This window comes from Xylocopa sonorina, chromosome 10, assembly GCF_050948175.1.
Source record: "Xylocopa sonorina isolate GNS202 chromosome 10, iyXylSono1_principal, whole genome shotgun sequence".
NCBI classification, from domain to species: Eukaryota; Metazoa; Arthropoda; class Insecta; order Hymenoptera; family Apidae; genus Xylocopa; species Xylocopa sonorina.
This window is the reverse complement of record NC_135202.1, coordinates 5,720,581-5,734,655: the sequence shown is the minus strand read 5'-3', so window position 1 is coordinate 5,734,655 and position 14,075 is coordinate 5,720,581. Positions and strand designations below refer to the sequence as shown.

At 46.8% G+C, this 14,075-nt stretch overlaps 1 protein-coding gene across 1 annotated transcript in view; it reads left to right on the top strand.

Moving 5' to 3' along the window:
- Positions 1–1,310: 1,310 nt before the first annotated feature.
- Positions 1,311–14,075, top strand: part of LOC143427817 (ras-related and estrogen-regulated growth inhibitor) — a 52,988-nt gene continuing 40,223 nt past the window's right edge. Inside the window, exons 1-2 of the mRNA XM_076902284.1 lie at positions 1,311–1,573; positions 11,435–11,491. Coding sequence (XP_076758399.1) covers positions 1,513–1,573; positions 11,435–11,491 — 118 coding nt within the window. The 5' untranslated portion in view covers positions 1,311–1,512. The remainder of the gene's footprint in view (positions 1,574–11,434; positions 11,492–14,075) is intronic.

Below are 14,075 nucleotides of genomic sequence, written 5' to 3'. Positions count from 1 at the left end.
GACGCAAAAGATCTGCGCGGCGGAAAAATCGTCCGTCGAACGAGAGAAAGAGATTGAGAGGGGCGGAGGGGGAGGGGGGGAGAGGCAGGAAAAAAGGCAGGCAAATTCGAACGTAAGGAATTGCAAGGGAGAGCACGTGGGCGGTGCTCGAAGTCTAGTTCACCGCTTAGCCTCTCGCTTCCAGTCTTCGTCTGCCCGTCCGAGGGAGCGCGAGTGTCGTTCCGGTGTTTAAGCGTTCCGCGATCCCGCGTGCGGTCGCGCGCGCGCACACACACCGCGCGCTCTATCCTCCTAGCCTTTTTTTCGTAATACGTACGGAGGCCCGACGTTGGCGGCGCCAAGCGAGAAGAGAAGATGAGGAGGGAGGCCGTCGACCCGTTATAAATGGAACTAGCGAGCCGGCATTGCTTGAATCGTTTCTTCTGTTATTATTCGCAGCTTGTCGGCGCCACTAGCCCGCGTGTTTGCTCGCGGCGCGAACTGAACGCCCCGCAGGCTCCAGCGGCGTTGTTATCGCTGCGCCAACGAATTGGAGGATGCAATCGTATCGCGGCGATCGTGGAAAGTGACGCCGTCGAGAGGAAAAAAGAGAAATCGAGGGAGCGAGAAATCGAGGGACAGAAAGTGGCATTTTTTGACGACGCGACGAACGATCGGCTCGCCGCCGCCGGTTCTGTGAAACTCTCGCGTGTCTATCTAGTGGCGGGTTTTCAGTGAACGCGCGCCGTCAAGCATATTCGCGGGTAACCGCGGTAGAAGGGATGCTGGTGGCGACACGGTGTGCGATTCCGGAAGTTTGGAGAAACGTGACAAGTGGATGAAGTTCGCGAACTCGTGCTCCCCTCTTGCTGTTTGGTTGGCAACGCGCGTTAAATGGTCGGTCGCGCGGGAAATTGGCTGTCACGATTCGAAGCAGCTCGGTTCGATCGCGAGAGGATCGCTACTACGCTCGAGCCAGTGAATCGTATTCGTGAGCGACGTGGGGTCTAAAAAGGTGGCTCTTACTCGACGCGGTTCGTCGCGCGTTCTCGAACGAGCGTCGCGTTTTAAGCTCGCCACGTGAAGTTCGCCATCGCGCACAGTTCGAACGTGATCAGTGCCGTCGCGATGTGAGTAAACGGAAGCTTCTTGCGGGCACAGCACGCTCGACGAACGAACGAGGCAAAAACGTAGGGGAGTCCGTATCTTTGCGTCGTTGTTGCGAAACCTTCGTCCCGGTTTCCACGCGTATCTGGATAAAACACTGAAGCTCGCTGCTTCCAACGCGAAGGTGCCTCCATTTGGAAAAACTGTACTCCATCGTTGGATTACTCCGACTGTGACGTGTGTGTGTTCCGTATCCGTAGACATTTATCGCGGTTGGCTCGCGTGTACGTGCGATGTGAATAAGGACCTAGAACGGTCGAAGCGAAGGGAACTCTGCAAGCAGTGTGAAAAGTAACGCGAACAGTGTTAATCGGACAGTATATGATGTGCAAGCGCGGCTCGAATGACACCTAACATCCACGTCTGATGACAAACGTGAACAGGATCAGGGTGGTCGTCCTCGGCGGCCCCAGAGTCGGGAAATCAGGTAACCTAAAAATTTCTTGTTTCCATGCTCTCTCTTTTTAATTCGCCGCGCGTAATACGGTTTTAGCGGCGCTGTCTCGCGGTTAGTTACGTCGTATGAAATTAGCTGGACGCAGCTCGGTGCCAGAACGTAATGTTCAATTTGTAGAACGGAATCAGTACCTTTTCAAATGTATTATTCATGAGTATTTGGAGCGTGTAATTCGAGGTATAAATTCGGAATTTAAATGCCGAACGGAAGGGAAATATAAATGTAGAGACGCGTTAGAACGAATGGTGCGTCCTGGGCGTACCAAAATTATCTTTAAACGAACAATTAGTTTCTCTGGGGCCAAGATACTCTACTCGCTCGTGTTTTATTTTAACGTGTACCAGGACTCTTTGTTCTCCTAAATATTTCTTCTAAACATAGTAATTCTTCATTTCTAAAAGTAACAGAGTATCTTGAGGTTGCTGGTCTGTATGGAAAAAATTCAAGAAAAGTGATTCGATATCTGCCTCATTCTTGATTGAAAACACGTTATGGATCATTTCTAAATGCGTTATAAATGTGGTGAAAATATTTATGATATTAGTTTCCTCTCTTTGTTCGATGCGAATGGCCTCAAGTATCGCCTGAAACGATCCACTTCGTTATTACACTCAGCAACAATCGAAATTCCTCGTTTAATCGTCGCGAGAAAAAAGACCAGCATCATTGTGTCACGATTATGGGAAAATACGGTTCCACGGTGCCGATATAAGCGTATCGAGGAGGTATTAATTATAGTGGTACAGTACTAATATTGTGTCGTGTAAAGCGTGTAATTTCTGCACGTCCATCTAATACCGCGGCGACGGATTGAATGAAAGTGCCGTTAAGATGAATACGTATAGTCTTGGAGTATAATACCGTGCATTAGTTAGCCGGACAGTCGTGTGACGCGTACAAAGCGACCAAATGGAGGCAATAAGGATAGTTCAGCGACCCCCTGAATTAATCCTATTAATAAGCCGCGGAATCGATGTCCTGATCGAGGTGCGTATAATTCGTACAACGTTGCATTAAATAACAAACCGATCTGGGACCGATATAACCGCGGATAGAGCCGTGCATAAACGTACGAACGAGAGGAAATTGAACGATAAACAGCGGAACCGATACCACGGCTCTCCGCGGAGAACAAAGTAACGTTTTTTTTAGCAGCTCGACTGGTAACTGGTTGTTTTTCGTTAATTGAGTCGTGATTAATTGTATGTCATTAAACGTGATTACACGCTGTCGATCACTTTGGATCTTTTAGAGGGGAACTTGTTAAATGATTGGTAAAAAGGGGAAAAAGGTTTGCTCGAATCTACCGTGTAATTTAAGGGGATTGGTGAACTTGGAATTTAGCGGAGACGTGAGATTATGGATTTTTTTAAGTGGCTACGATCATTCTAAGATACGGGGAGGTACTGGGGATTTTTCTGGAATTACAAAGTTTGCTGACTTTGAAATATCAGTCGAACGATCTGTTAAGTATTATAGTTATAAAGTTTAATCTTGGAATTTCTATATTTACGTCCGCGCGGTTACGCGTTTAAACACGGTTTTCTTACGAAACGCTTTGCCGATGCCTGCAGAACCTGATCTCGTACTTTCGATCGGTAAAGCGCGTTCAAGTGTCGACGGGTGTTGAAATCTATATAATCTATAAATTATCGAAAGTCTTAATCATCGGATCGTTCGCGATATCCACAATAAGACCTGCCGTGGTAACGAGGATCAAGTATCTTATATTTCCGGAATTAATTAATAACATTGCCAACGTGCCAATACCTTCCTTTCAAAACACCAGTCGCAATTACGTCTTGGAGAAATATTTGAAAAGAGAAACGCACCGCAGTAGCAAATTGATTCGATCATCTGCACTTTTCAAATAAAAAACGTCGCCAAATCGACTAGCGAAACATCGAACTCTATTCCAAGCCGTGAACAATCAACCTTGAAACTGGCGAGGGCCCCAAAAATTACGCTCCCTCTGCAGTTTACACGCAACCACCCCACCTGGGCCGGACGAGAGCGTTTGATCGGAAAGCGGATATTCGCTTCGGCCCAGGGGAATCCTTAAAAGTCGTGAGAAGGAGAGGCTGCGTCCTGCTGGGTATAATAAGGACCTCCGTGGACGTTATCGGATATCGAGCGAGGAGAGTGGTCAACGGGTCGTACCGAGCCACGAAAAATTCAGCACGGCAGCAGGTTGAGAGATCTGGACATCCGATACATCCGTTCTGTTACCGAGCCACGCTCCGTGCCCGCCTATCGACCCTAGACGCCGAGTTTACGCACATCGCGCGCGTGCTTTTTCCACCCTTATCTGCTTCCGCTTAGCCCCGCGTTTTCATGCCCAAGGCGATCGAAACGGATCGAGGGATCCCTCCCTCGAGTGGCGAACATTTCTCTCCCTCTGTCTTGTTTAAACGCGTGGATTGAATTTCGTTTCCACTCGACTTGCACGCTGGAAACTGGCTATTTAATTGGATCACCTAGCTCCTCGATTTTTACCGACGAAAGCGGTTTTTCCTTTTCAAGTCCATCCGCGGATTGCTGTTCTTTAAGATGTCGAGATAATTTTAATATCGTTAAGTTGCATTAATATCGAGTTCTGCGTAGCGGTGGAGATACAGGTAAAATTGGAGTCTCCTCGATGCCGTTCATTTGGTTATTTTATTAGATGAGGGAAACTTGGACGAGAGTTAGATAGTGGAACTTAAGAAGGATACAATGACGCTTTCACTTCATAGAAACAGCATTGATCGGTCACGAAGGTGTAGGACTGATCGAGGGTACGCGAGTGCTAATGTTCCAGTGTGCCAAATTATCTGACCTAATCAGGCATCGAGGAGATTCTGAATTTCCTCTCTCCATTGCGACGTAAATGTAGAAGTATTTTCGCGTCGATGACTCTCAAGTTTAGACGTTTTTCAATAACAATTCACGTGCACCAGGGTGAGTTTGGCGGAGAACTTTCTTTTCTCCGCGAGATGCAAAATTCCTGCGAACTCGAGGCTCGCGAAACGGATTGAAATGTGGTAAAAACAGTTCCACTGGTAGCGAAAGGTAGCATTCGAATTAAGAATATATATTTCGAGCCCTGTTCCCGTAAGACCATCGCTTTTGGATATTTATAGGCGCGATAAATTTCGACGGTGCCCGCGCAAAACCGGAGGCGCCAAGAACTGTTTCGCGGTAACGGACGGGCAACGAAACGATTTTGTAGAATACATTAATAGAGAAGCTCGTGGAAGCCACGAGAACGTCGATGACCACGGTTAGGGGCCATTTATCTGCGTTAACGCCTATTGAAGTGGCAATTGGAAGCCGGTGCGCGTTTCCATGTCGCGCGAAGTGTACATAAATTCATTTGGGCCGAACGGCTCACTTTATTACCAGCTCGTTAAAAAGTATAGTCCAGATGAGAGGAAGGAGAGAGGAGAAAAAAAAAAAGAAACGGTCAGGTCGACTTTTTTCTTTTCCCCTTTACGTCCTCGTAATCGTTATTTCATTCCACTTATCTGGCTTCTGTACCGTATTTTATCTTGTTTAAACGCACTGCTGGTTCCGATATTCTTCGATTTTATATCAGACATTTCGATCACTTCTAGTTATTTTCTCTTATTCGTTTTCTTACTTTGTGGTAGAAAGTGTTTCTGCAACGGTGGATTGGGATATTTTATTTTATACACTGATTCGAGTATTCGTGATCCTATCAAAGATTATTAATATTTCCATTTCCTTGAAATTTTGCAGTTGGTATAAAAAATTGTCTTAAAATACCCTTTAGATTCGATAAATAATTCAAATTCGAATCTGATATAAACAAAATTCGCTCGAAACAATTGAACACTAATTTCTATTTATCCTGTCTCTTAATGTTCATCCTTTGCGTTTAAAAATCATCGAATTTTTTACCTCTCGCTTTATGTAACGTACCTCTCGCGCGACGTAGATTACACCGAGTATATTTTCCCTTAGCGAATAACAAAATCGAAAATACCGGGATTCCAATACAATTTGCGCAGACAAACAACGACGAATCGTTTGTCCGCGGTGCTGGTCCCGATTTAGCGAGCGCAAAGACAAAAGATACCACTGGCGTTGAATCAATCCCGACAATTAAAAAAAAGCACCCGAGCCAGTTTCGTGTTTAAATTTCCGGGGCGCGTGCGAGGAAGAGAAAGGCAGCGACGTGGAACGCGGCGGCGCGAGAGAGAAGGATGAGGAAAAGGAGCGCTCGTAAATATTCGGCCAGTTGTGTTTCAATATTTTACAACGGATGTAAGAGGAGTTCAGCAGCCGCGGATTTTTGCCCCGTCAACGTTCGAGAAACAGAAATTCGGCCCCGGCAGCGCGCACACACGTGAATCTATTTCAGGAGGGTAAACGCGCGCTCGCGCATAAATGAGCATATAAAGAGTGAATCAGCGATTCGTGACGATTTATTATCGTAGATGAATTCACGGCCCGGAGCATCGTTCCGTGCATCTTGATTCATGTGACTGGGTCGAACCCTGAAGTTGCAAATATGAATAACCAAACAGGATGATGGAGCGAGCGAATAAAACGAGCCGGCCGCATTGTGCGCCCCGGATCGTCGTGTTTACGATCCCGTGGAAAAATGATCGGCCCGTGGCTCGCGTTAATGAGCTCCACCCGGGAAACGATCGTGATTCGTTACCTCGCTTCCTTATTCTTTCTTATTTATCACAGATGCGTCGTCGTGTCTCCTCGATTCCCATTAATTTTCAATTGAAACGAGCTCTGACCGATGTCTGATAATATCGAAGATCGTTTCAGTCAGAGATGTGCAGGAATATTGAAAGCGATTATTTATATTATGTTTGCATCAACAGACAAAGATTGGAGCGGAATTCTAATCGCATAAAATGTTCACTCGGACAGTGATTCCGAATTTTTGGGATCCGAGTAAAAAGCAGCCTGCAGCGAAAGGGTTAAGTCATTCTATGGAGGAATTTAATTCGGGCGAGACGCGATTTGCGGTCGCAAAATCGAGTCTGCGATGGCGTTCGCTTATCCACGCGTTGGGCATCGATCGATGGATAGATTCACGGTAGATAAAGGCCGGCGCTGTATAAGAAAATAGTAATTACGGACGGGATTACCGCGGATAAAGGGGGGGCGAGGTAAAAAAGAGCGATTCACGGCACGGTAAAAGCAGCGAACCGCATCCTCTGCCCCTTCTAGGGTTGAGGACTGACGGTGTTTTGCCCGCGAATCCTCGTCACTGCTACAATAAACGCGCGTGTAAGGCTCGGGATGTTTATTGGAAGGAATGCTGAATCTCGTTATTTTTACCCCCTTTGGGGCAGCAGTCTTATACTTTTTGTGATGGAAAATATATATTTCGAGCTACTGACAGGAAAGGAATCATAATGATTACATCTATCCTTGTAATAGTAATTTAAGGTGATTTGATTAATAACTTAGTAGCAAATTTTCAATTTATACGTACAAAGATTCTAGTATATAAACCGCAAAGCACGTGTACTTAAACATAAAATGATCCACACACGATTCACGATATTGATCAACTCAGATGGACAATATTCTCGTTCAACTTTAGTATCTTTTACATCGATCGTTCAATATTAACCGCGCACACTCAATACTGTCAGTATTCTGCAAATAAATAAGTATCGATATCACTGATTGCCGCGGTAAAATGAAACAGGGCGATGCCCTGCGATTTATGATTGAGCAAAATCGACACCAAGATCCAATCATTCACTTCACCTAAAAAGCCTGAATAGCACGATTCTAATGAGAACGCGAGAAAGAAGAAAGAATGAAGAAACATTTTATCGTTTGAACTCGACGGCCCGCAGAAGAAATGTCATCTGCCTCGGTCGTCCGCCGCGATTAAACTCCGCTGGCAGCACTTATTGTCTGCCGTTCCGTGAATTTGTTTAATGATATGCATTATCGTGTATCGTCGTCCGCATAACGCCGTATTTACGAGCGCGTCCGCGATGCAGGGACGATAAAGCTCCGTTGACGCGTCCAATTCAGCCGCGCGTGTATACACGGCGGAACCGGGGGTACCGTATTCACCAGTCTGCACGCGTACCTCCACGGGCGACACGGTACCAGCAACAATGCGACGCCGCGGACGGAGCCACGCGCGTATCCGCGCGCGCGCGCGCGCGCACTCGCTCGCATGTACGAACGCGCCGGGACGCCCGGCCGCCTATAAATTTCCCGCGCCGCTCGGTGAACTTCCACGTATATATCTGATAATACACGCCGCGCGTCTCGGATTTCCCTCGGCTGTGAACTTTCGTCCGCGCCACCACCAGGCTTCGAGAGGCCTAACGCGTATTTTCGTTCGACACAAAGGTACAAATTGCGAACGGCTCGAAATGTCAGTGCGCTCGGGCCGAGTGTACCGGGGAGAATCCGTGGCGAGCGTGCACGCCGTGTGCCACTTCGCCGTGGCGAAACGGCCAGGTTTATGGCGGGTGCCTACGGTAGTCGATCCGACGCGTCGTCTGCCCACCAGAAAGCTCGCCGATCCTTCGTCCGTATCCTAGCCACTTGCCCAGGAATTTTCTCCTGAATTTTCTACGGCTTGGATAAAAATCGGCATCGATTACAGAGTTTCGTTCTATTTTCTAAACATCGTGACGTTTGATAAGAGATATTCAATTTCTTGATTGGCAAATATACAATAGATTGGTTTGGCAGAAATATTCTGATTTTTAAGAGGGGTGAAAGGAAAAATGTAGAGCGAGATTGGAAGTCTTGGACGCTACTCTCTCTCTAGCGTTATAATAATAGCGCAACAAGTTGCGACCATGTACAACCGTTAACGATACAGTTTCATTCTAGGCAGGCGTTCGTGATTAACGTAATAGCATACGTTACCGTTAACGCGAGGTTGCTTAATAACCCATTCACGGATTTCGCGAGGAAAGCGAGGTATTTTTAGATGAGAAGAAAGTTGCCCGGTTTACCTGCTCGTGGCGAATGTACAAAAGGGGTTGCGGCGAAGGGAGCAAGTTCTTACTGGTCCCTGTCTCCTCGCTCGGTGAAATTAGAAAAATCGCGTCAGCCACGTAATAAGGATAATTAATAGCCACGCGATATACAGGAAATGCCATTAAAAGGCACTCGTACGCGATGTTACGAATGCGTTTTAGGCTGCGGTCACACAGCAGCTATCGAATGACGTTAATTACCACTGCTAGCTAATTAATATTTTAAGCACTATTTTGCTAATCCAGTAGAAAGTCGATCTATATATAAGAATAAAGAAGGTAGGACAGTCATATTAAATCTAATCGAAGCGTACTAATTTCCATAATTTTAAAATTCGTGGGATGATTGCATCACGATCGACAGCACCGTTTCGGTGTGATCGAACCCTTAGAGCAGTGCACGCGGTTCGGAGGAGCACCGCGCTTCATAAATTTCTTCGTAACTTCGCGAAACGTACGAGAGAACTTTAACATGTCGCCGACGTAGCTATCCTCTCGGTTCGAACCTCGAAGACTTATTGAGTACATAGATCCGTGCCGGTCCCGTGCTCGTCGAGCTCTCGTACGTACACCGTTTATAAATCTGTCGTCGTGGCCGCCAGCGGGCCCCGGGAGAAAGAGAGACCCCGAGCTAGCACCGTGGGCACCGTGTTCCGTTGATTCGCGAAGTTAAGCCAACTGGTTCGCTTCGCGAACTTCGCTCGGCGAACTGGTTTCGCGAAGATGATCAGCCTCGTAATGGTAGCCACGGGACGAGCGTCGAGGATTTTAGTTTGGTGCTGACCGATGTTAGAGTGTCCCGGGAAATACAATACCGCGCGGAGTGAAAATTTTAGAGAATCCACAGACCCAATAATCGACGATGAAAAATATAAGTGACGCTTGGCAGTTATTTTTTTCTGTATAATTGCGTTGCGCACATCGAAACTTCGAAAATGTTTTAGAAAAATGGAAATTTTACGTTGCATCAGTGAAAGAGCTTCCATCTGTTGAACGAATTGTTAGAATGTCTCGAGCTGAGAGCTTGAAACTTGCAATTAGTATTCCACGGTGGTAATACTCACTGGCGCCAGTTTGAAATCACACGTGACGCAATGTGTGATCATTTGTACTTAGGATTATTATGATATTGGGTAACGTTCGGTGTATTAGTCAGAAACCACTACTGTAGAAAGTTCGTGCGGTTCATTAAGAACTGAAGATTTAGAGCCATGTGTTTTCATGCTGCCAGTGAATTCAGTTACTTGCGTAATTGATACTCGGTGGCTGTGCAGTGAGTTGGTAACTGCGATTTTTAGGCCACCGAGAAATTGAAAGATTAATCGTATAATCATCATTACGCGTTCTAAATACGCATATGCGACGTCTAGACAAATGAATCGCTATATTCAAGAGGAGTAACAGAAAAAAGTACCTCGTGATTATCAACACCTTGTAACTACGAAAACGATAATACACGTTGCACTTTCAATCGTCATTCCGAACAATCTTTATCACGTTCAACCAAAATGAATCACGTACATTCGTTTTAAATTATCTTCCAAGGAAAACTACGATCGGTACTGTTCACTTTCTTCCTCTCGATTCCACTGAATCAACCGCACCAATCAAACCGTTCAATCAAAACGATCCGCGTGTCTTCGCCTTAACAGAGTACATACAATCGAAAACCGCAGCACGAACAGCCATAACGATTTTCCCCCTGAATTCCCCGTTCTATATCAGAAATGATTTTCATTCGAGATCACAGTCAGACCGAGGAATAACGACCGCTAATGCTCACCGGAGGAGCTGCTCCTTAATTTTCTCGAGCCTCCACTGTCCCGCATAAAGAAGCAGCAGCGGCCTTAAAAATAGCCGGCTACGGGGGGTAGTCGCGAAAGTTTTCTACGAACCCACCCGGTCGGTGAAATTGCCCACCGATCCACTTTTTGCCCCCGCCTCGGGGAGGCAGCGTTCGCGGGCTATTTTTCGAGGTGCTAGCTCGTTACAGCGTGTAATTACGGATCGATAGGTATGGCGCGCGATCCGGAGGGACGCGCGAAATTGCAGGGCTGAAACGGATAGAGGAAGACGAGGCAACGGCCGCGTTCCTCCTCGCGTCGGCGTGCCGTCGACAGGAGGTGTGGTGGGTCCTGGCTAAGGGAATACTTTTATCGCGGCTAATGACGTATACGATCCTCGTTTTCAGACGCGGTGCACGCCCACGCGCACCCCCGCCGTGGGATCGACGAAAATTCAATTAAGACCGAGGGATACCTCGAGTATCGATCCCGCCCTTGTCTTTCTAATTAATTCTCCCCTACCTACGGATCCTGCGCCCTGATCAGACTCGCGACGAGTATATTATTTACCGCTTTCGGAGAGCCCAACGCTTTGCGGGGGTGGATTATTATATTGCGTGGAACGGGGATCTCGCTTGTGATTCAATGTGGATTAGCGATGATTTTTAGAGTTTGCTTTTTGGAAGAGTTAGTAGCGAATTTGGACGTTCCATTGCTCCTGATGCCTTGAAACTTCTCATCATCTTCGGAGTCTGCGAATAGGAAATTTAAAGCTTTTGAAGAATCGCGTAGAGGCACGATACACGGCCGCGTAGAGAAATTGCGCGGATGATTAATCGCTTTTCACTTATATAAACCTGTTTCTGTTAAAATTAAGAAACGAGCGAGCAGCACTTTCATTCAATCTGATATCGATGAGAGCTCTAAGTAAAATGTACATGTAAATATACATATATATAAGCTATCTTGCTTCCGAATACTTTAATAGCTGTCGTATTCTGTTCTTTTTTTTCTAGAAAATATATTTCATGTCTTTAGCATCTTGTTTTTCTTTTCAGCTGTAGTGGTGCGGTATTTGACGAGGCGATACATTGGCGAGTACAGCTCAACCAGTGGTAAGTCGCTCTTTGTCCCCCTTCTTAATTTTTTCATTCTCTTTTCGTAATCGTTTTTCTCAAGCGTTGTTACACGAAAATGAAAGCAGCTTTTCTTCTTGTTATTGCGTCCAGCTCGTACTTTGTAATATTCTCCGTGGTAGCTGAGGTGCATGTTGGCTTAAGAGCTTGTCTGTGCAGTTTTTTGCCTTCCCTCCGATCGGCTGATTACTTTATTACCGATTCTACTTCGTGCTTCCAGCTGCAGTAGCCTCCACTCGAGCGAAGCTCCATTTTTTTTTGTAGTAAAGCAAGATCACTTTTTAATAACACGAAGCGAGTGTAGTTGGTTTCGAACACGTCAGAGTAATTGGATGCTCGCCTCTTTCGAGTTTACTTCTTTCATAAATACTCTCTCTTTAATTCGAACAATACTTAAATACCATCTTTCAAACCTTGATATTTTCTGGGATCCACAAACCATCTACTTAGACAAATATTTAATTTCAAGTTTCATCAGTCATCGACGTTCGTTAATATCTACATTTCCCTGAACCAGAAAACTTAGAGTCACCCCATATCGTCTAGTCGATAGTTCAACTATTAATCAACGTTGAAACCGCGAACGATAAATTTGACAAAACCCTCCATTTATAATCCTCCGAGGCGTTCTCTAAGCCTTACGATTCGTTGGCGAGCCTCGTCCAGACAATACCTGTTGTAACAGCGCTTGCGCGGCAGAATCGCGGCGCGCATTATTTCAATCAGCGCGCCGCGCGAATCCCGGTTAGGCGCGCGTTGGAGAATTTAATTTCCCCGTGGCGGCGCGCCGCCCGGTGTCATTCACATCCCCGGACAGCACAATGGCTCATTTAATAGATCGCTTTTGTTAATCGCGCTACCAAGAGGCGCGCCGGCATTATCGTCCCCTCGAAAACAGCGCGGTTACAGGTCACGTGACGCTTTTCATTGCCCGCATACCTGCGCGTACCCAGGACTGCGTGTTCACGTACCGTACGTTCTGTACGAGGACGTCTCATTGTCGGGAGGCGAACAGCCGTTCCGCGGCCTACCGTGAGAATGGTGAAAACGAAAAGTGCTACGGGGCGCCCTGTAATACCGGATGGGTCCCAGTTATGGCCAGCTCGACGAATTCATATTCCGCGGCTGTGACCGATGCACCGTGCTCGCGCGTATAATAGGCCACGATTTACAATCACCACGCAAGAAACATACAGAGAGAGAGAGAGAGAGAGAGAGATGCACGGAGATACACACATAGCGAGGCCTCTGACTTCGTCTCGGTTTTCACTCGGCTAAATAATAGAGATCGCTCGATTTCACCTTCTTGTTTTCTGACGAATGTATTACGTTAAGTCTTGCCTACCTGTTCAACGGCACAATCAATTTACGATTCCCCCGCCGCGACTGGGATCTCGTGTGCTGCGCACCGCGAGGAGGCACGTTGCACAGCTTTCCTATGGGAGGTTGTTCAGGCTAATTTCATCGACTCTCGCGACCGCCTTTGACGCACCGTTTCCTGTTCGTGTTTTCGATTCTTCGCCTCGCTGCACGTCGACGCGACCACTGTACGCGCGCGTCCGTGCTCGTTCAATTAACTTTATGCGAGCGAAGGCTTCTGCATACGTGATACGTGCCAGACGATACTCCCATATCGATTGTTTCATAGTTGGAGATTTCTGGGTGTCCGTCAAGTCAGTCGATGGATGAAGACTTTGCACTTTGTATCGAATAGAAAGTATACTAAGTAGAAAGAGGCTGCATACTAGAGAGCATACGTTCCAAGCAGCAAACACGAATTTTTCGACCCCCATTACTTATCTATTGTACAGTTTCTCCTATTATCTCTCCTATTATTTACTCGATCTGGTTATCCAGCCAACATTTGTCCCTCCTACTCGATGTTTCTTCCTGTTACACTCTGTTTCACCAACTCCAATAAGCGACGGGAGAATTGGCACAAGGCAGAACAACAATGTACGCAACTTCAACCGGAACCAGTTTCCAAGAACCAGTATTTGCACGACAATGTAAAGGAAGTGCGCGTCGAATCGTATCCCGGCGTAAAAGGGGGGGAAAAAAGAAGCGACTGGCAACTCGTGGAACCAGCCGCGGAGGCCCAGTCGCAGATAAACGTGGCGCATTAATTAAAGTATCTTTATCCGGATCTGCTGCCACGGAGGAAAGCTATCGCGACGATAGGGCACACCTGCCTGGCATTTTTCCGCGGCCGGATATCCGCGGTGTCCGCCTCGCACACGCGCGGCGATCGTTATTATGGCAAGGTAGCCTAGCATGAGTTATGAGAGAGATCTGCATTCCCCGCCGGGTACCTCCCCGTGGGCTCTGTTTCACATCGACCGTTTGAATCCGCCGCGCGTCCGCGTTTCGTCTTCCACTTCTTAAATCCGACGCGCTCTCAACCGAACGGGTGAGTCAAGAGGGTGTAAAAAACGGATTCGGTTTTTTTATAACTCGAGACTTAAACAAGCTCCTCTTGAGGCTACCTTCTGAGAGTCTCCTGAGTTAGCTAGGGGCGAAACTTCGACTATTTTCGTCGCGCGTTCCTTCCCATCTTTTGCTA